This window comes from Saccopteryx bilineata, chromosome 1 (genome assembly GCF_036850765.1).
Source record: "Saccopteryx bilineata isolate mSacBil1 chromosome 1, mSacBil1_pri_phased_curated, whole genome shotgun sequence".
NCBI lineage: Eukaryota > Metazoa > Chordata > Mammalia > Chiroptera > Emballonuridae > Saccopteryx > Saccopteryx bilineata.
In genome coordinates, this window is record NC_089490.1 from 224,670,312 (window position 1) to 224,696,341 (window position 26,030).

Genomic DNA, 26,030 nt, shown 5'->3' on the forward strand with positions numbered 1-26,030 from the left:
ACTGCACTGAATAGGTATGAAACTGGGAGAGTTTTCCTTTTATTTGGTGCAGATTTCACATTTCTATCGTCTTTTGTTGCTTTCCTGTGACTGGTCAAAAGTGCACCATGACTTTACGGACACACTGTATAAAACATTCTCACGTATTACAATCCATTCATTTCCTACCGCTCATGTTCATGGCTGCAGGTGGCAGGAGCCAATCACAGCTGTCCTCCGGGACAACACCAAATTTTTATTGGATAATGCGTAATGTACACGGATTGTTGTATGGCTCTCATAGAATTACATTTTAAAATATGTGGCGTTCATGGCTCTCAGACAAAAAGGTTCCTGACTCCTGACCTAGGCCCTCTTTGAATAAGAGTTCTTTTTGTCTTTATCGGAACACTTTTCAAATGCTCTTTCCCTTGCAGTAAACCTGTGAGTTAGGAACAGATGTTTTCGATTTCCACTCTATAGATGAGAAAACTGAGATTCAAGGGTGTCAAGTGATCGTGTCACCCAGGTTTGAAACGGTAGCATCATTTTTGTGTTTCTTCCTCGCATCCCATATCCAGTCCATCGCCGAATTCTGTTAATTCTTCCCTTGTAATGTTATGTGGTGTCTTCTCTCCATATCCGTAATGGTTTCCTACACCACCTTCCAGCTGCCAGTCTTGCTGCCTCCTGACACCTTCCCCGAGTTTCTGGATCTCGGGAACATGAATCCACATTTGTTCTGTGCATTTGGCTGTGGGCACAGGGTGAAGGCAGCTTGTGACAGGAAAGGCTTTTCCGAGCTTCCTTAACATCCTTGTGCCCCTTTGCCTCTCAGGTCTGGCTCACAACAGCTCTCAGTGTTTATTTTGGAATGTGGAGCTTTGTTTGGAGTAGACATACGGCTGCATGCATCTATATTTCTCCTTCAGTGTTAAATAGTCACCAAACACCAGGTCACGAAGGTCCATGAAAGCTCAGGCTGAAATTGTTTTGTGTTCTCAGAAAGAGGATTCACTGGTCTCCTTGCAAACTGGGTCTCAGGGGAAGTGACTCATACTTGTTATATCATGTTTGCGTTACTTTGCAGATGTCTCCAAATCTCATTATAAGTGATTTTTAGCCACTCTTAGTTAATTCTCGTATTTTTCAATCTGTCACAATAATTTGAAATGTGTCATTAGAATGCTAATACTGCCTACCTTGTAATCCACATTTTCACTGTATGAAATAAGAGTTGCATTCTATTATAATTTGTTTCTATCATACCATCTTCTTCACTCAGACTGTAAGTCCCTCGATGACAAAGAACTGTCTTTGTTCGTGTCTTCAGTTTCTTAATAAGATACTAAGTCAGTACCTGGTATATGGAAAGCATTGTACTTACACCCTGGTCCTATAGGAGTCGTGTCACTTGATATGAATGATGTGCCGGGGGGGCAGTTAATGGCGTTGGGACTGACTGAATGGGGCTCCTGCTCCTAATTCCTCCTGTGTTTATATCACAACCCTATGTGGCTTCCAGACATTGTTGACTGTGCGAGGTCTCCCCAGTTATGCAAAGTTCTTTGATCTCTGGATAGAGGAGCAGATACGTCAGGTATCCAGACAGATGGAGCCCAGCGCTTTGTCACCCCAGCGCTATTGTGCCTTCACAGGCGAGAGAGTGGTCAGAGATCACACCCTGTACGCTGTTCCAAAATTCGATACCAATTGTTAGGTTCCCTAAACACTTGAAGTAACACAATTAATTAAACCTTTCTCTTGATTTTAGAAAAATAAGCAGAAGCTTAGAGGAGAAGTCCTTCTGACATGCTGTATGTGTGTGCAATGGATTCTATATTGTAGCCCCTTCTGTCTCTCAAAGGTTTGGGATCTGTCTTTAGTCATAGGTTACTGGGTATCTTGAGTGTGTATACCCAGGTTCCTTTGTGAGCCCATGGATCCTGCCCTGTAAGGACGTTCCTCCCTCTCTACCCTATATAGAGATACATAAGACAATTATCTTCTGGTGAGAAATCAGGCTCTTGGAAGAGGCAGACTTTCAAGAGGTACCTATCACCAAAGGGCTAATCATCCAAATAACAGATCCGTAGGCCGGCTTCCCGCTTACGCTGCCTCCTTGATCAGCCAAGCCTGCCGCTGGCTTCAGCAGTGGAAGATTCTGTTGGAACAACATCTTCAGGGAATAGCCTTTATCTGCTAAGTATGACAAGGGTGGCAAGTGCACACAAGGCCTGATTCCATGACCTCGATTTGAAAAGGCTGCAAGACCAGGGGCCTGTGTGTGTGCTCCGACGTGCAGGGCTGACTCTCACTGTTCCTACTGGAGGGCTTTGCTGTGGGCAGGCAGGGTCTATTTACCATTTGTCATTTGGCCCAGAATGTTCCGCATTTCCCTTTGCCCTTAGTGATGGCTCTCCTGGCCATAACCACTTCGGGAGACGGAAGGAGGCAGATGTTTTTGTATTTCAGACAGTGAAGGTGTCGAAGGTCTGGACTTCAACACTTAGTTGCTGATGTGTCCTGGGAACAGAGGTACTGCTGCTCGGGGGTGGTTGGTGGGAGGGTGTGACCCTGAAAAGGGGGCTGGATGCGCCTCTGTTCCCCCCAACTGTTTCAGACATGAACTTTCATAGGCGAGCACTGCAGTCCTCACTGCTCATGCGGAGGACCCTCCCACCACTCATGAACAACCCACCCTCCTGGCTGCTCATTGCATCACTGTTCCCAGGACAAACAGGATGTTGCCTGGGCAACATGTTGACAAACAGGCAGCCATTGGAATTCCCTCTCAACATGCATTCTTGGGCATAACCATAGAGACAGAAAGTGCATTAGTGGTTGCCAGGGTGCCCGGGGAGGGGATTCGGGAGCCCCTCCTAACAGGTATTGGGTTTCTTTTTGGGGAGGGGGGATAGAGATGTTCTGGAGAGAGATAGTGGGAACTGTTGTATAATATGGTAAGCATATCTTTTTAAAAACTCACTGATTAGTACTTGTTAAAATGATTAAGGTGGGAAGTGTCATGTTAAGTGAATTTTACCTCAAAAAATTAATTTTTTTTAATTTTAATAAATAAATTTTTATTTTAATGGGGTGACATCAATAAATCAGGGTACATATATTCAAAGAAAACATGTCCAGGTTATCTTATCATTCAATTCTGTTGCATACCCATCACCCAAAAAGAGATTGTCCTCCGTCACCTTCTATCTAGTTTTCTCTGTACCCCTCCCCTTCCCCTTCCCCTCTCCCTCCTTCCCTCCCCCTGCCCCCCGTAACCACCACACTCTTGTCCATGTCTCTTAGTCTCATTTTTATGTCCCCCAATGTATGGAATCCTGCAGTTCTTGTTTTTTTCTGATTTACTTATTTCACTCCGTATAATGTTATCAAGATCCCACCATTTTGTTGTAAGTGATCCGATGTCATCATTTCTTATGGCTGAATAGTATACCATGGTGTATATGTGCCACATCTTCTTTATCTAGTCTTCTATTTTGTTTGTTTTTTTACAGTGATTAAAGCCTTTAAGCAAACTCTTGGCCAATACAGCAAGAATCCATAAAAGAGTAGTGTCTTTAACATATTCACCAAGTCCAAGTTGGCCCCATCACCATGCCAAATCCCTGAAAAATGCAACCCAACCCCAGTTCAGTCTGTTATGAACTGTCACAAGGAGCAGGAGTCCAGGAAAAGTTTACATCCAAGAAAAGTCCGCATGGCACTGGAATTGTTGTCACAATTCTATACTTTGCAGCTCACGTCCAAGTCCCAATGACCGCTGCTTCTCGCTGGTAATGATTCAGGTAGACTGGAAAAGCCATTTGCAGCATGTGTGGATATGGAGCTTCTGTTCTCCTCTGCCTGGAGAGATGAGACCAGGTTGCTTTTCCCTGGAGCTCTGTGACTGTGGCTTGGTAAAGAGAACTTTGGAATACACTAAGCTGGGTGGCAAAGGTAGATTCATAATAGAAGTTGGCAAAAGGGGGAAAGAGAGCTCTAAATTAGGAGTAGGTCCCAGCCTGAAATATGAGTGGGGCATTGAGGTAGGAGGAATAAAGGAAACACTATATATTAAACAAAGCAGCAGAAAATAGGACTATCAACACCCACAACAGAGATCTTCAAGGGAAGAATAAAAAACCTGACTATTCAGGCAAGACATAGTTAAGTGGTCCTTATGCAAATGAGATCAGTTTACCTGCTTCTTGGAAGAAATACCCTGGACTCGTCCACAGTATCGTAGATGGGGCTGATGGCCCTGGGCACCTTCAGCCTTCAGTGGCAAACTCCAGCATTCTGGGCAAGGTTAGGTTATAGGTGGCTGGAGCAGGGCTGGAAGAGACTGAGCCCTCCCTTAGAGGAGCGAGGGGGAAGCCTACCTTCCAGTGTCCCTGTTTCCTCACAGCAGAGGCATGTAAGTCTGTCAGGCTTTAGCTCAGTTACCTTCCTTTCCACTATTGAAGCAGGACCCAGATGGCATCCTATGAGACCCCTTTGGGGCGTTGGAGCCTTTAAGGGCATATCCTAAAAGTTGGTAGTTCCCCTGATCTCTATTGGGCTTTTTCTGCCTCTAGGTATCTTAAAAGCCGTGCTCAGAAGATCTCGCTGAGGGGTTTGAGGATCCCCATCCTCCTATATAAATCTTTTTTATATATCTGGAGCTATTTGGAAAAAGACAAAACAGTGTTATTAGCTGGATCAAATAAAGAAGGTAGTAGTTTGCAGGTGAAAAAGATTTGGCATCTCCTGTTCATCAGCATTCAAAAGAAATTTAAATTATTATTTTTTTAAATAAAAAGCATGATATGGTAGACCTGTAGGAGTTCCAGGATATGACTGCCCCCTTTTAAATTTAAAAAATTAAATTTTAAAAACTAAATGTTCCATCTGATGTCCTGGAAGGAATCATCACAGAAATACTATTTCTTAGCTCTCACATCCATCCCAATCTAATGCCCGGGTTTCCTTCAAGGTATGTCATGTACATGGGTTACATGTTTGTTTTTATTTAGTGTGACCCCTTGAAATGCCATGTGGTGGAAGGCAGTCCCAAAGTAGAAGGTACTTTGGGGGCTTGGGTGTGTTGTCTATGAGGAGATGCCCCCCCATTTGAAAGATGGATGTGTCTACCTGACATAGACATGGACAAAACTTACCCTCACCATTCCTACCACCACTCTGAACGCCAAGGTCCAGTAGGGTAATACTCCTTATAAATATACACAGCAATAGAGTTCTTGACACTTGGCCCAGTACCTGAGGAGAAATAAAAACCTCTCTAACCTGCCTGAAATGTACACAGAATAAGATGCAAAAATAAAACCAGAAATCCTGAAACCGCAAATAAGAAACAAAGGGCTGCACTCTGCCCTCGTCCCTGGGATGATTACGGTGGAACCTATAGATGCAGATTTTATGTAAGTTAAAATACTTATTTTTCAGATGAGAGCCCCAAAGTCAGCTGAGGCCACAACGCTTTTCAAAGTATTGAATGAACGTTACCCCCTCCCCCCCAAGACAGTTCCTTCTCTGTCATCTTATTGCCGGTTCGGTTCGTTCTTTCATTTGCTATCTCACCGACCCCTCCCCATTCAGGGGTGTTCTCTTGCTTATTGAAAATTGGGTAAGGAAAAGAAAAAGATCAATTGCTTTTGTAAGTTCTTTCTGAGAATGAAGATTGACATGCTTTGGTTTGGGGCCATTTTTAGATCAAACCTCATTAGTTCTTAGAGACCATTCAATTTGAATGAGTGTCTGAGGCCAGGGAGATGCTTCTGGCACAGCTAGAGAGGGAGCCTACGGCTGAGGAGCAGTGGGGAGTGTCCGGGAGGTTCAGGGAGGCTCACTTCAGCCATCCTGCATCAGGGCTGGTGTTTTCCCGTTAACTGGAGGTCAGGCTGCCTAGTGGCCCACCCTTTGCCTTCCTGTTCTGTGGCAGGGCCATTGACTTCTCTTATCTCAGTTTCGTTGGTTGCAAAGGGCAGGGGGAGGTACTGTTTACACCAGCGTCATGGGCATGAGGGATGCAGGGGGTTTTTCTCTTGTCCTAGACATGCCTTTTTCTTATTCTTGCACATTATCAACCTCCTTTTCAAAGAATGGTGAAAATAGACAAGTGATGTCTGAGGAAGATTCTCTCTCTTGTGTATTTTTCAAAGTATAAAATAAAAATAAAAGCAATGATCTCTTCCTGGCTAGGTGGAAGTTAGATTTCTCTCACTGCCATGTTTTTAGACTCTTTCTACACTCCGACTCCCAGATGAGTCAGGTTCTGGGAGCTGGTGACTATCATTAGTTAGACAATGCCTGCATTTTCTAACTATCCCCATCAGAGAGTGACTTTGTTCAAAACACTTTGTCATATGGATGATGAAGTTGGGGAAATGAAGATTTAAAATCTATAATGTTATTAGCGCAGTCGATACAACAACTTAATCAATGTTCCTAGGAGGAAACTAGCCATTAACAGAGCTACCTTTTCCATCCAACTTGTTTTTGTATGACATTTTCCCTGAATGACTTTCGTTGAGTTATAAATATGAACCCATTGTCAGCAGAGAGTGTATGATGTGAACACTCTCGTGCCGCTTACTGAGTCCCTTCCTGCTTGCCTGAGTCTATTCAGGATTGCACCCTTCCCACCTACCCTTGCACGCCCTTGATAGGTGCCAAGACATGCAGGTAACAAACGTCAAGGAGCTCCATCCCGGCACTGGCCATTGCAGACACAGCTCGGGGAGACTCAGGATGACCATCACCTTCTAAGAGCCAGTCTCTTCATGCCCTGATTTTTAGAGTCCCAAGTGCCCTAATTTCCCCCAATTGGAAAATTAGAGAATTAAACATAAACACGAAGCCTCCAGGACTCCTAAGCGCACGTTGTCATTGAAGAGACCCGACAGGCGTGTCCAGCTGCTCTGTGCCTGCCTGTTCCAGCCAGCACCCATTCAGCCTGGGGCACCATTGTTGCTGGGCTCTTTCTTTCTGTTCTTAGTTCCCCTAGACTCCCAATAATCAGACTTGCTGTCAGTTGTCTTTGTGAGGATTTAGCATCTTATTTAGGGATAAATGCCACCCCCGAGGCCTTCCAAAGAGACCTATAATATCAACTTGTGTCTGTGAAACAGCCAGATGGGAGAAGTTTCCCTGAGCTGATGTGTGAGCTGATTGTCACATGCCATGGTCAGAAAGCCTCCTGGCCACCTCTGAACCTGCACGCGGAGTGTTTGGGCATCATGTAGGTTTCCCGGGGACCTGCCCAGGCCTTCTTTGTCTTGTTACGGTAATCACATGGTGAGCCTTTCTTCAGGGCTTTGGGAAGGGAGGCACTTTATTGCAGCTCCTCTAAAACCCATTTCTACACTAGTCACCTCTGGCCTTTTTCTGTTTGGAACATTATTTAGACAAAGAGGACTTTATATGTATCACTTCCCATCAGATTCTCCTAAGTAGAAGCTTGGGATTTGGAACTTGAAATTTTTTTCTGCCCTCTAAATGAATGCCTTGTTGGGTAGGTTGTTGACACAGAGCAGTTTTTCACATCTTTATAGCATAAGGGACTGCCCTGGCCTCCAGGACACATTTCCTTATTATTTCTCATATAAGTAACCTTATTGGCATTTATATACTTTGTAGGACTAAGTTTTGCTTCTCAGCATCATATATGATGTGATCTGTATCTAAATTGTTCCAAAATTGTATACTTGCCCAAATACTTAATCAGCATTTCAGAATTTTGTCTCTGAAAAAGGTTTTTTAAAATGATCTAATCTAGACCTCTCATTTTGCAGATTAGAAAACTACAGCACTGTTGACTTTTTGGGCCACCTAGCTGTGCTGTGGGGGTGCCTGGGACATTGCAGGGTGTTTAGTAGCATCCCTGGCTTATGATGCCAGTAGCATCCCCCAAATGGTGACCTTGTCTCCAGACATTGCCAGTGTTCCCAATTGAGAGCCACTGGTCTAGAGGTAAACACACAGGTAGGCTGTGACAAAGTCAGGAGTGGGACCCAGGTGTCCTGACTCCCAGATGCGTCCTGTCTAAGCTGGGCAACAGAAGGAGTTAGGGGGGCATAGGTGGCTAAGGAACCAAGCACAAGGGACAGTGTTATGACGCTCTGGGCAGGTGCATTTCCTCTACCCCACCTCCCATCTGCTGATAGAACCCAGCGTGGTGATTCATTGACTCAGCTTTTCTGTATGTGAACTTCTGCTAGACGTATGTCTTAGAGCTCATAAGATGTGTGTCCAGGCCCTGGCTGGTTGGCTCAGTGGTAGAGCGTCGGCCTGGCATGCAGGAGTCCTGGATTCGATTCCTGGCCAGGGCACACAGGAGAAACGCCCATCTGCTTCTCCACCCCTCCCCCTCTCCTTCCTCTCTCTCTCTTCCCCTTCCGCAGCCAAGGCTCCATTGGAGTAAAGTTGGCCCAGGCGCTGAGGATGGCTCTATGGCCTCTGCCTCAGGTGCTAGAATGGCTCTGGTTGCAACAGAGCGATGCCCCAGATGGGCAGAGCATCGCCCCCTGGTGGGCATGCCGGGTGTCTGACTGTCTGACTGTCTCCCCGTTTCCAACTTCAGAAAAATACAAAAAAAAAAAAAAAAAGATGTGTGTCCAGAGTGAACAGATTTAGGGGGAAGAATACAGAGGCAGAGGAATATTTGTCCCTGTGCGCAGACCATCCACACACCCAGATCCAGGGACTAGCCCCATGGCAGAGATTCCACTGGCCTCAGACAGTGAGCGTAACTCATTCCCAGCCAGGTGGACATCCATTTGGCTCTGATCCCCTTCCCCTCTGTGGAAGTCCTGGTTCACATGGTGTCTTTGGCATGCCTTCCTAAGCTGTAACACATGTCTAATCTGTACAGGGCTCCCTTCTGTCTTTTCCTTTAAATCGGTGTCACTTGTCTCTTGTGGGCACAGGTGTAGAGGACACCCATAGCACTAAGTAGGTGCACCATGGCAGGTAACGGAGGCCGTGGGGTTTTGCCACTTTCTGATGGAGAAGGACAGTTGTAATGACCAGGAATTTCACAAGTAGGAGCACAGAAGTTCTTGTGCTGGACCTGGTTCTGAGCCCTCCTGTGAGTTGGGTCTCCACAGTGTAAAGGTTAGAATGGAGACTGTTCTCACGTCCGTTTACTGTTCAATCCTTGCCCAAGGGCTCCATGGAGCTGCTCCGAGGGGCTTGTCCTCTACCAACAGGATTTTGTAGATGACCGTGCCCACATGCGGAGCACAGATTTCACTCAGTGCTCTGAGTCTATTGTTGAAAGGATGTTAGAAGTGGAAACAGAACTTTTGCATGAAATTACTTTTGAGTAGTTAAGTGGGTTCTAAGAACTGAGTTAACGAACTGAGGAATGCCAGGTTTTGGTTATGTTAGAATGTGTGTTTTTATTCTAAGAAATCATTGCTGTGGAGAAAAGTCCTTTTTCAACTTTTCTTGTGCTATTTCTTTCTTTTTATTTTTTTAAAAAATATTTTGAATGAACAGTGTTCTCTGTGTTTCTGAGTTACTTCCTTCCCAGCCACCTGGTCATCATCCAAAGGGAAAAACAAATTAGTTGGCTCTGAGCTGTATTTCACTGCCACTCACATGTGGACCACAGTGCTCTGTTTTCTACCACATAAAGGAGGAACATTCTGGGAACTTTGAACAGAGAAAAATTCATGTTTATCTTCATAGTCAAAATTTCTTACGGGGTAAAATAGTAGCAACCAATCAATTAGAAAGGAGCCTCGCAGTTCACTGATACCAGCCTGTATTTGTGAAGACTTCCCTCTGAGGAGGAACCATAGTGTCTGGGTCCTGAGTGGCCGAGGTGGGAGACCCTCAGACCCCCCTACCCCGTGGGCTACGAGCTGTGTCAACCTTCATGACAGAGTCAGTGCTCTGAGCCACCTGGACAGTTGGAAAAGGACTCTGACTTTTACAGAAGAAAGTCAGACCGTAGAAGGCCAAAAGCTCAACGTACTCAGCCAGTATTTAATATTACAGTCTTCCCTTAGCCAGTGGAATATTGAAACCAGGGTCTCTTTCCCCCTTCTTTCCCCCCATGAGCAGCCATTGCCTGCAAAGGGAGGGAAACATGATAAAGATGCTACCTGAGCATCCAAGGTGTATCAGTGAGGGTCCTGACAGCAAAAAGGTGTCATTTTCAACTTGGATGTTTGGGGAAGAGTTTCATGATAAGATTGTTTACACAAGGATGGATAGGGTATAGGAAACTAGGACAGTGGCCCAGGGCTGTTGCTGCAGACAGCCAGTATCCTTAGGTGTGAGGGGTCAGAGCAGGAGCAGGGTCTGAGCCCGAGACTCGGAAGTGTGCAGGGGCCTCCTGACTGGCCCTCCTCCCTCCCAAGGGTGATGAGGTCCAGCAGCCCTGCCTCCCTGGGTACAGAGCAGGATGGAGGAGGGCAGAGCATGCATCTGCAGGGCATGGAGGGAAATTGGCCCAGCGTGGATCAGATCAATTCCTTCCAGAGAGCCCTCCTCACTCACCGAGACAGAAAGGCATTTCTTCTTTCTCTCCCGCCATCCCTCTTTGTCCCTGATGTAGATAGCTTATACCTCCCACCCCCTGCCTCCCTGTCATTTTCCATCCTGTGTGCTGCCCTCATTCCTTCTTCCATGCTGTAATAGCAGATGGGGGCATGAGAGGCTATTTCAGATAATCTCTTTTGCCGCTAACAGCATGAGCTTTGTCTTGCCATTAGAGTGACACGGACCTACGATGCAGGCATTACTCTGAGCTCAGTGCATCCATCCTCCTCTGTGCAGATCGTCTTTCTCAGCAGCCCTGTCTGACCGGAGTCAGGCTATGTGGTACGCAGGGGCCAAGTGATGGCTTTGGCCCCCTCACCAGCCAGGTTGCTAAAATGCAGATTCTACCTGAAGGGAGATCTCAAACTGCATGCCCTTTGGATGTCAACCCTTCGGCCCTCTTGAGTAAACTCATGCTTCAGACAATTGTTTCTTCAGATCCATTGTTGATATCCAAGAGATCTGCAAGAGTTGATGCTACTTGACAAGGTAGTCACCAAGCTCTCTACCTCCAGTTTTTTCCCAAGTTCAAACCAAGAGCTATTGATGAGACTTTGCTCTAGATTAGAATAGCATGGAATTTCTTTACAAATGCATTCTTGAGCATTATAATGATAGATAGATAGATAGATAGATAGATAGATAGATAGATGATAGATGATAGATAGATAGATAGATAGATAGATAGATAGATAGATAGATAGATAAGTGTTTGAAGCAGTGAGGTCACTTTGCCTAGAGCCATCCATTCTCTTGCCTTGACCTATATTCAGTGAATGCCTTCTATGGTCAAGATGGCTGAATGGGGTTTCAGTCCCGGGGTCTTCTTTTAAGAGTCCATGACCACAGACTCATTAATACCTTGCCTTTAGGTAGAAAGCCATTAAATGGGGAGGCAAGTGGTGTAGACATCACACTGGCTTCACATATAAGCATTGAACTGGGGTGCATCACTTTAGCTCTTTGGGTCTCAGTCATGATATCTATATATCCGACAGTAACATGGAGTGGCTGCTGCTGTCCTGCTGAGCTTCAGAGTGACCTGACCATTTTAGAAGCTGTCCTACCTCAGGCCCTTCATGAGAAGGCAAGGTTCTTTGGAGAAGACAGTAATGCTGGGAAAAATAGAAGGCAGTGGGAAAGGAGGAAGACCAAACAGGAGATGGATTGACTGCATAAAAGAACCACAGATGTGAGTCTGTAGGGGCTAGGCAGGGCTGTTAAGGACACAATGTTGTGGACGTCACTCATTCATAAGGCGGCCAGAAATGGGAGCTGACTCAACAGCACATAACACAGGTGTAACCGTTAAATCTGGGCAACTACTGAGACTTGAGCAAAGACCTTATTGGCCATTGGAAGCCAGATCAGTTGGACACAAAGGGAAGAAGGAAGGATGTTAAATTTCATGCAGCTCTAGTACCACCCTGAGTCCTGCCCCATATAACCGGTGAGTGATTAGCAGGTCCTCTTAATGAAGGGCTAACACATGCTGTGAATTTATTGTGCGCCCACCTGGGGAGTCATTGTATTCAGCAACCTGTCAATAAACTACATGGTAAAGATTTGAATAATAGAGCAGAACATTATAAAAAGACTTGGATAGTCTGTTGAGTCAATAACTTACAATTTTTGAAAATTCCCAAATACACATTTACACAATTTTGAGTTGTTTTACAACTTATCAGGCCATTAATTTAAAAGTCCCTAAATATACTTAATCATAGCCTGTGCTTTTTTAAGTTTTTTTTTTTTTTTTTTTGTATTTTTCTGAAGCTGGAAACGGGGAGAGACAGTCAGACAGACTCCCGCATGCACCCGACCGGGATCCACCCGGCACGCCCACCAGGGGGCGACGCTCTGCCCACCAGGGGGCGATGCTCTGCTCACCAGGGGGCGATGCTCTGCCTGCCGCGACCAGAGCCACTCTAGCGCCTGGGGCAGAGGCCAAGGAGCCATCCCCAGCACCCGGGCCATCTTTGCTCCAATGGAGCCTTGGCTGCGGGAGGGGAAGAGAGAGACAGAGGAAGGCGGGGTGGGGGGAGTGGAGAAGCAAATGGGCGCTTCTCCTATGTGCCCTGGCCGGGAATCGAACCCGGGTCCCCCGCACACCAGGCCAACGCTCTACCGCTGAGCCAACCGGCCAGGGCCAGCCTGTGCTTTTTTAAAAGGAATGAAATATGTTTCCGCAGGCTGAAGCCCAGCAGCACAAGGAAAAAGTGACTTTAGGGGGCATTCCATTAAACTTGCCAAAGCAACCGTAAATATATTCAGTGGGAGGTCTGTTTTGTGCTCACTATACCTGCAATAGGTTGGGCTTGGTCTAAAGCAGGGGTCCCCAAACTACGGCCTGCGGGCCACATGCGGCCCCCTGAGGCCATTTATCCAGCCCCTGCGGCACTTCTGGAAGGGTACCTCTTTCATTGGTGGTCAGTGAGAGGAGCATAGTTCCCATTGAAATATTGGTCAGTTTGTTGATTTAAATTTACTTGTTCTTTATTTTAAATATTGTATTTGTTCCCGTTTTGTTTTTTTACTTTAAAATAAGATATGTGCAGTGTGCATAGGAATTTGTTCATAGTTTTTTTTATAGTCCGGCCCTCCAATGGTCTGAGAGACAGTGAACTGGCCCCCTGTGTAAAAAGTTTGGGGACCCCTGCTCTAAAGGGTTCTATGTCTTCTTGCCTTGTCCCCCAGGTAGGCAACTTTGATAGACAGGGACATGGGAACCACATGCAAGAGTTGACATTGAGCATAAGGTTTGAGAGCATTGTCTATTCCCCGCAAAAAGTTCTGCACACCACCCTATCCCTTAGAGAAGCCAGCAGTCAGAATACCCTTCTCTCCATATCTCTTGTAAGTGAAGATATCCTACCAGTCCACATAATGCCCACCTCCTACTCATCCCCTAAAAATGTAAGAGTTTAGAATCTGGTGGCTTTTAAAACATTTCCAACCCCTGATCTAACTTGTCATTATTGTCTATAGAGCCCTCTTCTTCCTCCTTCACATCACTTTTTATTTCCCCTTATGGCTTCATCTAGAACCTTCCCAGGAAAATCCCATTTCTGAATACTTCCATCTCCACTTTCTAACACTCAGATTTGAGACTTGAGCTCCCGATGGCTGGAAGGTACTCTCAGAGATACTGGGGGTATAAATAAATAAGATGCAGGCTGTCCTTCAAAGCACCCAGTTTTACAAATTCAAATATGAGGGGTTTTTTGCCTGGAGCATAATCACCAAATCTGTGGCCTAGCACTGGCTATACATCTCGCTCAGCCACCACCGTCATGTCCCCACCCAGACATCCCTACCCTCACTCAACCTTCTGGGGAAAATTCATTATAGTCTCATTTACTCTCTTTTATAGATGAATGCTTCTTATCATGCATGAGAGTTTATTAAATCAGTTCATTTGGACTGAAGGTCGCTCAAGCCCTCTCCAATGCTGCCCAAGGGCCCTTTGCCATCTGGGCTGTTATAGGTGGATAGTGTCATAATAAGATATTTTGGTACCTAAATGGCCTTCAAGGTGGATCTGGGTTGCATCATCATCCTCATTTTTAGTGTGTCAAAACTGGGGGAAAAAAATGACTGCAAGGTTGCCAGTGTCCATGCACCCAGCAAAGCAAAATCTCCTCTGTTTCATCCAATAAGTGTTTCATGTTTTTAGTGACTGGTTGATTCTGAAACACTTCCATCAAATTTGACATTGTTCTGGGTAAATTGTGACCTAGAAACAGAAATTATCCTAAGTCTTCTGATTTGAATACCTATTTTTTCTACCTGAAATAAATATTGACCACTCTTCTCAACTATATATACTTATTGATTCTAGAAAATGTTAAATGGAAGTGTTAAACATTACCCTCAAATACACTCGTGCACACACTCTTGCATATAGACACCCACATGTGGTAGACCCAGTGTAGTATCCTCTAGGGGAAAAATGGTCTCAAAACAACTATTGATTTTCTCTAGTACTGATTTTCTGAGAAATATAATTTGAATCAGGTCCCTAGTAATTGTTTGAGGAAAGAAGAAAAGAATCTGTAAGGAAGAGTTTGTTTAGATTTTATTGTGGGAAGTTTATGCTTCCATGATGGTAATAAGAGCAGTTGGAGCCCTGGGCAGGTAGCTCAGTTGGTTAGAGCATCACCCTAACATGCCAGGGTTGCAGGATCAATCTCCAGTCAGGGCACATACAAGAATCACCAATGAATACATAAATAAGTGAAACAACAAATTGATATTTCTCTTTTTCTCTTCCTTCTTCTCTCTTTCTCTAAAAAAAAAAAAAAATCAATCATAATTTTTAAAAAAACAACAATTGGAGGCAAAAACTAGAGGACCAAACCAGTATGGTTGCAGGATGTGGGATACTTTTAGATGAAAAGTTCCTTAAACTATTGACCCTTCCTAAGGTTGACACATCTTTTTTTGTTTTTTGTTTTGCTTTGCTTTGCTTTTTTGAAGGTTGACACATCTTATTTCACTTGAGAACTCAAGAGTTTCCCTCAAGTAGGTCTGTGGAATAGAAGCAGAAGCCACTTCTGTTTTGACAGTACAAAAACATCCTTTCTTTAGCTACTAGGATCTTTCAGATTAATCAGACTCATTTCCCCAGGGCATGACAGTCACATGAATTGTGATTCACAGTGGGGTTTGTGGCCCAGCGTCGGTGAGGAGGAAGCCACCGTACCTCCCGAGAAGTGTGAGACCCAGACCAGCCACTGGAACTCACTGAAAGCGTGACTGCTCCAGCCCCACCCAGACCTGCTGAACCAGAAACTCTGGGAGGGGCTCCAGCAGTCTGGGTTGCAACAAGTAGTTTAAGTTGGAAGAGTTTGCTGACCTTGAGGAAGAAAACAGGAGCTTTTCTTGTGTGCTTGTGTGGAGTTAATTCCCTGGAATCTGTAGTTACTTAAACAAAAATGTGCCTCTGGAGGCCATATTAGATGGCCAATTGCCTCATAAAAGTTTACAAAGGAAAGAGTCTGTTCTGTTCACCTGTGTGATAGAAACCCAGTCACTAACCAGGGATAGGCATCAGACCCAGGGAAGAGAAATGTCCAGTGGGTGAGCTAATGCACAATCCAGCCCTTCTAGTCCTCCTCCAGCAGGGGGGAAAGAGATGTTTCTGTATCAGGCAGCTCCTGACGACCACCACCGTCGTCTGTTCTGTGGGCAGAACAGAGCCATCTCTGTCCTATGGATTAACGTACATGGCTATAAAACAAACATTCTCTTCTTGAGACTTCTGGAGCAGATATTTCTTTGGCTCTTCTCTTGAATGCAAACATTTTGGCATGCTTGCTCTCCTAGGTAAGAGGAGTCAAGTTTATTAGCATTTTAATAAATATTTGTCTGTCTGATGACTGATTTCGTTATTCTCCTTGTCGAGCTGCATGGCAGATACAGGCACCAAGTGCACACGCACGCAGCGGGCGCTAACTCTGCAGAGCCATGCCATCGACACAGGCCCCGCAGTGGACACATGGGCAAGTGGTCAGCACATTCTTAAACGTTATGCTATACAAGTATAAGTTGAACGAGCATTTTTTTCCCCTTGAGTTCATAGCAGCCCCAGTTGGAAGAAGTTGGCAGTGTTTTGTTACTGTTTTCCAGATGGAGAAATTGTGAATGCTGAGTTGTGTCCTGCAGGCAGCAGTGGGCACCTCCCTCCCAGTTACCGTCCTTCTCTGTCCTCAGCGGCCCCAATCTGGGTTAAGTACAGACTTTTTAGTTTGGAAATTAAGTCTCTCTGCAATTTGACATCCACCTACTTTCCCAGCTGAATTTCTCACCCCTCCTCCACTCTGCCCACTCTAAATGGCATCAGAGTAAAGCCATCAAATAACACTCACCGAGCCCTTTCCCTGTGCCAGGCTCTGCCAGGAGTCCACATGTATCATCTCATGCAGTCCTCATAACAACTCGCATGAGGTGGAGGCACTGCTCCCATCTCCAGCTTGCAGATGAGAAAACTGAGGCACGGAGAAGCTAAGAAACGTGGCCCAGGGCCCCGTGGCTACTTGCAGGTTCCAGCCGCACACTTTCATGCCTTGACCCACATACTCACTCTGCCTGGTGTGCCGTGCCCTGCCTTGGGTGTCTGACTGACACCGACTCCTCTTCAAGTCTCATTGAACATCTTCAGGAATCCTGTCCTGGCCCGGCTCCCCTAATGAGAATGCCCTCGCCCCCATATGGGTGCTCATTATTGCCCGGGACAGAAGTCTTTTGTAACACTTTCTTACATGGTTTTTGTCTTAGCTATTATACTGTAAGCCCTTTGAAGACAAGAACTGGTTTTGAAGCTCTTTATAGCCCCAGGTTGTGCGTGGTACCCTCTACAAATAACATACACTTACGTGATGACTGCCAGGAAAATACAGACCTAACTATTAGAGGATTACGGCCATTGCCTTTTTGATTTAGAGGCTGCTTAGTACGGTGCTTTCCACAGTCCCATGGTAGATCGAGTAGCTAGTGTTTCTAGACAGTCATGTTGGCTTATTTTGAGATTCCTGCATATTAATTTACATAGTTTGAAGGGCAGAAGCAATAGGACATTGAAATTCCCAGGACCAAGGAGAAGTTGGTGGTGGGGTGAGAAGACACTGAATCAGGTGTCAGGTTATTAGCAGGCTGGAGTTTCCGTGTTTATAACAAAGTGGGCTGCAGGAAAGAGAAACAACATACCCCATCCGCTGTCTCTCAAGCCAGCAAGCAGCATCTCTGTAGTGACAGACAGTCTGCACCGGTGGGGGCAGCACTTCCCAAGTGTTTGCTGTTTAATGACAGATCTGTTTGTGCTCCGATCACAGCACACACATGGGCTTTTGCAGTGAATGGGCCCTTTATTAAGAATAAGTCCTAAAATCCAGACCGAGCCCCTTTGGAAGAATTCTAGTGTAAGGAGTGACCACTGCTGCCTCCTCAGAAATGCCTTCCATACCCTTTTATCGTTGGGGGGAGGGGTGTCAAAAGATGAAATGACCACAAACTAATCACAATAGTTTTTCTCTGATTATCGCTTACCCAAGAGTTACTAATAATGAAGTAGGAGAGGGTGTGGGTGGGAGTGAGAAGACTTAACATTAACTTTGAGTTCATAAAACTCAGGCAGCCTTGGGCAAGCGAGCAGCCTGCGTTATTTCTGTACAGTGTGGGGAGGCAACATTTCCGCCCTCGAGGGCTGTCATGTGGATATAAATGATTAAGAATCTAGTGACTAGGTCTCCTGACCTCTGAGGTCCAAGGTGGATGTAGGGACAACAGGGATCATCTCTTAGATTTCTGAAGACGTGGGCATGCTGGTAACTACTATTTATCAAGGACCAACTTTGTGCCAAGGACTTGGCAGATTATTTGCTTAATAATCATGTAGACCCTTCCAGATTTGGGTTATTATTCCCATTGTAGTGATGTGGAAACCATGCAAAAATTATACATTGTCTAGTCACACAGCTAGAAAGAGCCAGGATCTTTCTGACTCCAAAGTTCTTGCTCTTTCCAGCAGAGTCATATTGTCGATAATGAGAATAATTGTAAAATTTATAAATATTAAAGATACTAAAGCTATATTAAAATTATAATATTATTATTATAAAGTAATAATACCATTTTTCCCCATGTATAAGATGCACCCTTGTTCGAAATATTTGGGGTCTAAAAACTGGGTGCATCTTATACAGGGGTTGTAGATTTTTTTACTTGCATTTCCCAATTTATCATGCTTGTTGTTTTTGCACTCATTGTTTAATGATGAATAAAACATGAGTTCAGTAACTTTATGTAATACATTTTTTTTTCAAATTTCAGGCCCCAAAATTAAGGTGCGTCTTATACATGGGAATGTCTTTTACATGGAAAATACGGTAGATAACATTTATTGAGCACACACTATGTACAGACACTGTTGTAAGAGGTGTTACCAACATCTGCTCTTTTAATGAGCACAACAGCACTGCTAGGCACTACTCTTAGTATGACTAGTTTGTAGATATGGCCTGCAGGGGGTAAAATCACTATACATAGAGACACATCTGTAAAGGCACAGCCAGAACTCAAACCCAGGCCACCTGTCTCCAGAGTGTGTGCTCTCCAGCTCCAGGCCAAACTCCAGTGGTCACATGGGAGGATGCACTGGCATCCAGTGTCCTTAATATTGAAGGGGTCAGCCAGGGATTCCACAGAATCCCACTTCCTGCTTCACTTCTAACCTGAGAAAGCCCATGTCTTAGCACAAATGTTTCAGCCAGCTCATACACTTAAAATCAATTCCCCCATGTGGTGAGCTAGGACATGAGACCCTTTCTAATAGGCTGCTGTCAGAGTTTCGGTCTCCACTAACAGACAAGGCCTGGAAACGTGCCTGTCTCCGCTCTCACAGCCCGGATAGCTTCTCCCCAACCTGCTAATTGGTGTGAGAGACCCTTCTCCCAAAGGCTGCTGGCCCTGAGCAGTGCCCAGCAGGAGGACGGCTTCCCTGGCTTTCTACTTCCTCCAGAGCTGCATCCTGGTGACAGATGCCTGTGGATGAAGAGTTTTTGGGAATGCGCACCCCCCCGCCCTGTTCCCCGGAGCACTCCTTTATTGACTGCATCTCATTACCGGGCTCTGTGGGCTGGTCTTGCACACATCCTCTCACACTTACTTCATTGGGCCATCACTTGTCACCCTGCCCAGCCTGACGTTTAGTCATGTAAACCAGTGGTAGTCAACCTGGTCCCCACTGCCCACTAGTGAGCATTCCAGCTTTCATGGTGGGTGGTAGCGGAGCAACCAAGGTATAAATAAAAAGATAGATTTAACTATAGTAAGTTGTTTTTATAAAGATTTATTCTGCCAAACTTAGCAAAAAATCCAACATAAAGTACTTGGTAAGTAATTATTATATGCTTTAACTTGCTGTAACTCTGCTTTATAAATTTTATAAAGTAAAGTTACTTTCCTACTTTATAAATCACCATTACTGTGGAACCGGTGGGTGGTTAGAAAATGTTACTACTAGCAGAGATAGAAAGTGGGCGGTAGGTATAAAGAGGTTGACTACTCCTGCTGTAACCCTTCTCCCTCCGACAGCCTCACTGCTCATTACTTGCTGTCTGGCACCACTTGAGCTCACTCGTCGGTACCTCTGAGGATCTGGGTTCCCCAGAGCAGGGAGAGGCGCAGGGACAGCCCCTGCCTGGCTCCTTTCAGGTGGTTCGGCTCTGGCCCAGCCACAGACAGAGCAGGTTCAGGCCCTGCTGGGTTCGGGGGTGGGGGGGAGCCCTCTTCTGGGTCTGACCAGGACACTCACTACAGAGAGAACGGGTCAAAGGCTAGTACCCTTTCACCTTTGCAAAGTGACTGGCTTTGGACAAGTCACTGAAGTACCTCAATCTCCTGAGCCTTAAAGTAGGAATGAAGGTCATAATAATTGTAATAATATGCCCTTAACAAAGCTGTTGTGGGAGCCAAATGGAAGAAAGAGAGGCCTTTGTAAATGTAAAACTGGTGAAACTTTTAAAGACATTATGGCGGTGGCGCAGAGGGTTGATTGGCTGACTGCGTCATTGATTTTTGTCCGCAGAACAGACACTGTCCCAGAATAGACCCAGAATGCTCTGCTCTTTCCCACTGCACCCCCAAACCACTCTGACTTCCCCCAGGTGAAGACAGCCCCGCGGTCTTTGACTTAGTCAAGTAGGATCATCACAGTGTTTTATGCAAAGAAATGCAATCTAATTTTGTTTTATTCTGTAACTAACAACTCAGCTACATGGTGGCTAGAATCTCCGGGGTCCTGTCTGGTATGGATCTGCGATTCTTAACAGTAAGTGTGTTTTCATGGAACACTGATGTTGTGAGATGTGTTGAAAAGCTCCCTCTGGAAATGTGGGCCCACGGCCTCCTTGTCCCCCCTGCCTGTACTTCTTGGTACTGGAGTTATTTGAGACCCCCAAGGCCATTACTACTTGGCAGATGATTCTTGTGAACTCCTGAAAAAACTTTTGGAACCTTTCAGTCCTCCAAAACCATCAAGATCTTCCTTCAGAAAAAGTAATTTCAGATCATTTCTAGAAATTTCATTAGACAAATGTGTAAACCACCTCCTTTTGTAAAACTCAATTTGAATGTGCTTCTCCTCGGAACATCTTTGTCTCTCTCCCACGTCAGGTTAAATGAGCACAATGGTCTTACTTACAGGGTTCAGTGTGCCATGGTGGGCTAGCAATGGAATCTTGTATTATAAAGAGCAAAGTGCTCTTTAAATAATGGTTGGAAAACTGCCCCCTTAGTTTCTTGCAGTGTGTTTTTGAAATTAGCACTTCATCAAAATCTTTTACAACAGTTTTGCCAGAATGTCCTAAGCACAGAAGGATGTGGAGTGTCGCTTAACTTCTTGGTAGAGCAGAAAAGCGAGTGTAATACATACACTGTTTAGCGTTCCTGTCTCTCCAATCACCTTATTTAAAATGGTTGGAGAATTCTCCTGAAGTGACTAATGTACCGTAAGTAGACAGTGTGAGCACATCCATCACATCTGATCAAGACAGGAAAGAAAGGGATAAAAATAAGGGAAAGACCACACTTAGTTTTTAGATGCTCAGATCAAATTTGATATGGATTTCTCACCTTTACAAACATGTAAGCAAACCATATATATTTTTTTAATTGAGTTTATTTGGGTGACGCTGGTTAACATAATTATACAGGTTTTAGGTGCCCAGTTCTACAACACATCTCTGTGCACTGTATTGTGTGTTCACATCATTTTGTCCCCCCCCCCCCCCCCAATCACCACACTGCTGCCAGTGTCCATGAGTATCTCTCTCTCTTTTTTTTTTTTGGTCCTTTTTGCTCATTCCCTCCCCCCCCCCGGCCCTCCCCTTTCCCCAACAGCTGTCAGCCTGCTCTCTGTGTAGTAATCTGTCTCTGTTTTGGTGAGCAAACCAAACGGGGGGGGGGGGAGAATAATTTGTTCTCTGTCTCTCACTGTGTATGTGTATGTACATTACATAGTCTTTTGCTTTAATTTTGAAAATTAAGCTTAGGAGAAAGTCTTCTGGTGTTATTAATTTGATATAGAAAGGAATCCTTCAAATGGTCAAGTAGACCCCAAGCACCCCTGAACTGTATAGTCAGCCCCATACTGGCCAGCTTTTGGGCAGAGGGACAGCCTCCCTGGGTCTGTGCCATGTGCTTGTACTCTGTGGCTAGGGACAGACAGGAGTATCTATCTGTCCATGTGATCATGTGTGGTGGCAACAGTGAGCACCTGGGGGGCCCACTACTCACTGGCCCCCTGAGGCCATGTAGTTGCCTCGACATGATAGAGTGTTTGCACTTGGGCTCTCACTCCCGCTCTCCTGAGTGTCTCACAAGTCCTCCCTCCTCCCAGCATGTGGCCCAGGAGGAAGTGCGCATATGATGAAGGAGCAGGTCACAGAGACCACTGCTGCCCAGAGCACCCGCTATCTTGCAGTGTCCATGGAGTAATTAGGAAAGTATGGCAGAGGAGGTCTCACCCAGGGAGGTCTTTGCGGGAGACAGTGCTGACCTGCTGTTGGTTGAACTGGGGTCAGGCCCTCCTTCCCCGCACTGTCCCTGGGCCTTTAGCCCTCTAAGTCCCATTCCTCTGGTCCTGCCAGTGGAAGTGACTTAGTGACTGTCTCTTTCACCCTGAGTGCTGGGGAGAGGCGGTGCATGGTAACAGAGCAGCAGGGAGGGCTGAAGTCAGTGTTGCTAAGAAACTACCAGGGTTTGCAGCAAAAGTGAGAACTTCTGGCTAGGAGTCCAGGGTCTTTTCTGGATCACAAGTGGTCTCCTCTAAGCACTTTAATTAGCGAGGACGAGGCAGGAAGGGGAGTGCTGGGCTAAAGAAATAATGACACCAAGGAGGTGAAGCAGAAAAACCCAGTTTCCTTCCTTAAAAGGGAAAAAGATCCATGTATTTAAATCAATTGCAAAGAAAAGAATGGAGTGCGGCATCTCCCCTAGCCCAAGATTTGATGGTTTTTTTAAGAACTGTGTATCTCCTTGGCCAGACCAGTGCTGGTATCTTCAGCCTGTCTGCAGAAATTGAACTGCTTGGAACTTCATTAAGATGCAGGAGAATTCCTCCTTTGACAAATGACTCACTAATTCAGCCCCTTCTCTCCTGCTTTCCCTCATAGGCCCATGCCTGACTTAGCTCGTCTTTTACATTCAGCACCTCTAGTTACCCAGAAATTGCATGTGAGTTGTGAGATGGGAAAGCAGTGGGCCATGTGACTCCATCAATTCTGCCTGGCATTGTATCAGCCTTGACTAGTCCCATTCAGAGGCTAGGCTGGAGGGATTTGCTCACCGAAAGCCTGGAGGCCCCAAGATAGCCCCCAAAGGTTGCAAATTGAAGACGTGCTCTTACCACACCTGCTGTGTAACTGGGACAAATCGATATGAATGAATAGAACTGAAATAAGATTGCAGACACTCGCAGTGAATGAGAAAATTGCCCTAATGGGATGTAGATGTAGACATACGTGGTGGTTACTGTCATATACAGAGTGACTGTGGGACTTGACGGTGTCCCGTGAATAGGAGCCTTGTAAAGAAGGCCAAGCTCTGTTGGCAGTGATCCCGTCCTGTTGTGAATTGTGGCGCCCAGAGTCCAGGACAAGGAGTTTCAAACCTTATCATTAACACTGTGATTGGAAAATGCCAGGGTTTTATGATTCAGAGGGAGCATGTATTGGGAGGAGGAGGAAGAGGGAGAGCAACACTCACCCACTCTGGGATGGAGCCCCCACACTCAGTCCTTCACATGTCAATTCCTTTCACTTTCATAACCGTCCCACGAGATAGGCATTGTTATTCCTATTATACAGGTGAGAAAACTGAGGCTCTGAGAAGTTCGACCGTGTATGGCAAGCGGAAGTTGACATAATGGAAAAGTACAGGTTTGGGAGCTGGACAGTGGTAGGGTGAGATCCTAGCCTCACCATCCACAGGTTCAGTGATGTGAGACAAGTTCTGTAACATCTGGACAAGTATGCCTGCACCCAGGCTAGGAAGGATTAAATAAAATACTGTGGGTAACAGCATGGCCCTAACACATAACAGCCTCAGGAAATAGTAGGTATCATTGTGTGACCTCACAGTGGGAGAACCAAGATTGGAACCCCGGGAGGTGGGTCTCATCCCAGCATTGTGCTCCGTCCACCATGACCCCATCCTCCAGATCCACACTTGAGTGCTATCCATCAGGGGTGAGAACAGGAGCAGCTGGGCACCGCATAGGATATCTGATGAGCCCAGTGCCCTCAAAATTCTTTGCGTGTCAGATTATACACAGTAAACAAATTCCCACACGGCAGACAGGGCTGAGGTAGTCAAGAGGACAACTCCACTCCATTAGACACTATATAGATCCTTCTCTGAGCACTTCTGTGTGTTTGACAGATTTTATTTAAAAATGTACAGCCTCCCTGTGGAGAAAAAGGAACCCTCATACACTGTTGGTGGGAATGTAAAGTAGTACAACCATTATGGAAGAAAGTATGGTGGTTCCTCAAAAAATTGAAAATAGAACTACCTTATGACCCAGCAATCCCTCTACTGGGTATATATCCCAAAAACTCAGAAACATTGATACGTAAAGACACATGCAGCCCCATGTTTATTGCAGCATTGTTCACAGTGGCCAGGACATGGAAACAACCAAAAAGCCCATCAATAGATGACTGGATAAAGAAGATGTGGCACATATACACTATGGAATACTACTCAGCCATAAGAAATGATGACATCGGAACATTTACAGTAAAATGGTGGGATCTTGATAACATGATACGAAGCGAAATGAGTAAATCAGAAAAAACCAGGAACTGCATTATTCCATACGTAGGTGGGACATAAAAGTGAAACTAAGAGACATTGATCAGAGTGTGGTGGTTACAGGGGGGAGGGGGGAAAGGGAGAGGGAAAGGGGGTGGGGAGGGGCACAAAGAAAACAAGATAGAAGGTGACAGAGGACAATCTGACTTTGGGTGGTGGGTATGCAACATAATTGAACGACAAGATAACCTGGACTTGTTATCTTTGAATATATGTATCCTGATTTATTGATGTCACCCCATTAAAAAAATAAAATTATTAAAAAAAGAAAAATGTACAGCCTCCTCCCCAAAACTGCATAACTGAGATTTCATCAGACCTGCCTGTTGATTAGCTGAAGAAGACAAGACACAGCGAGGAGTTTAAAAAGTATCCTGTATGGGGCTTCAGAATTGGCCATATCATAGCACAAAATGATTCGTGCCTGTGTATATCTCTGCCTGCCACTTAATGTAGGACACGTCTTTGTATTCCCAGTGCCTAGCCTGGTACCTGGCACAGAGTAGTTGCTCAACACAGTTGGACTGAACTAGCAGCACAGTAACAAAGAGCCGGCAGGGGACCCAATGCTGGCTCTTTCCCCAGGACCCAACTCTCCAGAGCTGTGTGTGTGGCTTCAACTTGACTTCTGCTCACCTTAGGACTCCAGGGCAAAGCATGTGTTTCCATAAGCACCATGTTCAGTCATGTGGGTGGAGCTGGGTTGGTCACAGACACTAGAAATGTCCATGTTCAGTTTCTCAGGAGGTGGGTCAGAGGGGTGCTGCCTCCTGGTTCCCAATGAGATGTGCTTTTATTCCCCAAAATGTCAACTTCCATGCACTCAATGGGATGCCAGATAACATGGTTTACACACATCTTTCATCACTGTTGCCCCTTGGAACACATTTCAAATGCTGGCCATTAAAAACAGGCCATTGCACAGGCCTCTAACGATGACACTAATAACTGGATTTTCTCTCCAAGAGTCCTCATGAGCAGAGAGAGGTGAAAAGTAAATTATGGGCACTTTTATGTCGGTAGTTTATTGATCTGTGAGATTCTGGGAACTATACCAGCCCGAATGCGTGGTAGTCCAGAGTACCTTTTCATCTATGTAATTGGGCCACCAGGGGACAGTTAATTTTCCATTTATATTAATAGGAAGACAAAGAACATGGTGTGCCATTTCTATAATGAAGTAACAGACATATCAAAATATTCTACCTGGTAATTATAAATAAGTTTTCTCATAACCCATTGAGGCGCAGATTGCTAATTCATTGGGCTCATTGTCATAATTTACCATGTGAAGGTTCCATGCGACCATGTATGCTTATGTCTCCAGAGTACACAAGGGTGTTCCATCATATCGCCTCCAGCATAATCCACCTCTGTCCCATTTCCTGTGTCTTCACAGGTGAAAGTCATGCTTCGCATCTGCTCCACGTTGGCCCGCGATACCTCAGAGTCTAGCTCTTTCTTAAAGGTGGACCCACGGAAGAAGCAGATCACCTTGTATGACCCCCTGATGTGTGGAGGTCAAAATGCCTTCCAAAAGAGGGGCAACCAGGTGCCTCCTAAGATGTTTGCCTTTGATGCAGTTTTTCCACAAGATGCTTCTCAGGTAAGTATGAACT

General features: G+C 45.4%; 1 protein-coding gene across 1 annotated transcript in view; it reads left to right on the forward strand.

Moving 5' to 3' along the window:
• The window catches only part of KIF26B (kinesin family member 26B), a 461,617-nt gene that overhangs the window by 369,652 nt on the left and 65,935 nt on the right, over positions 1–26,030 (forward strand). The window contains exon 6 of the mRNA XM_066236524.1: positions 25,811–26,017. Coding sequence (XP_066092621.1) covers positions 25,811–26,017 — 207 coding nt within the window. The remainder of the gene's footprint in view (positions 1–25,810; positions 26,018–26,030) is intronic.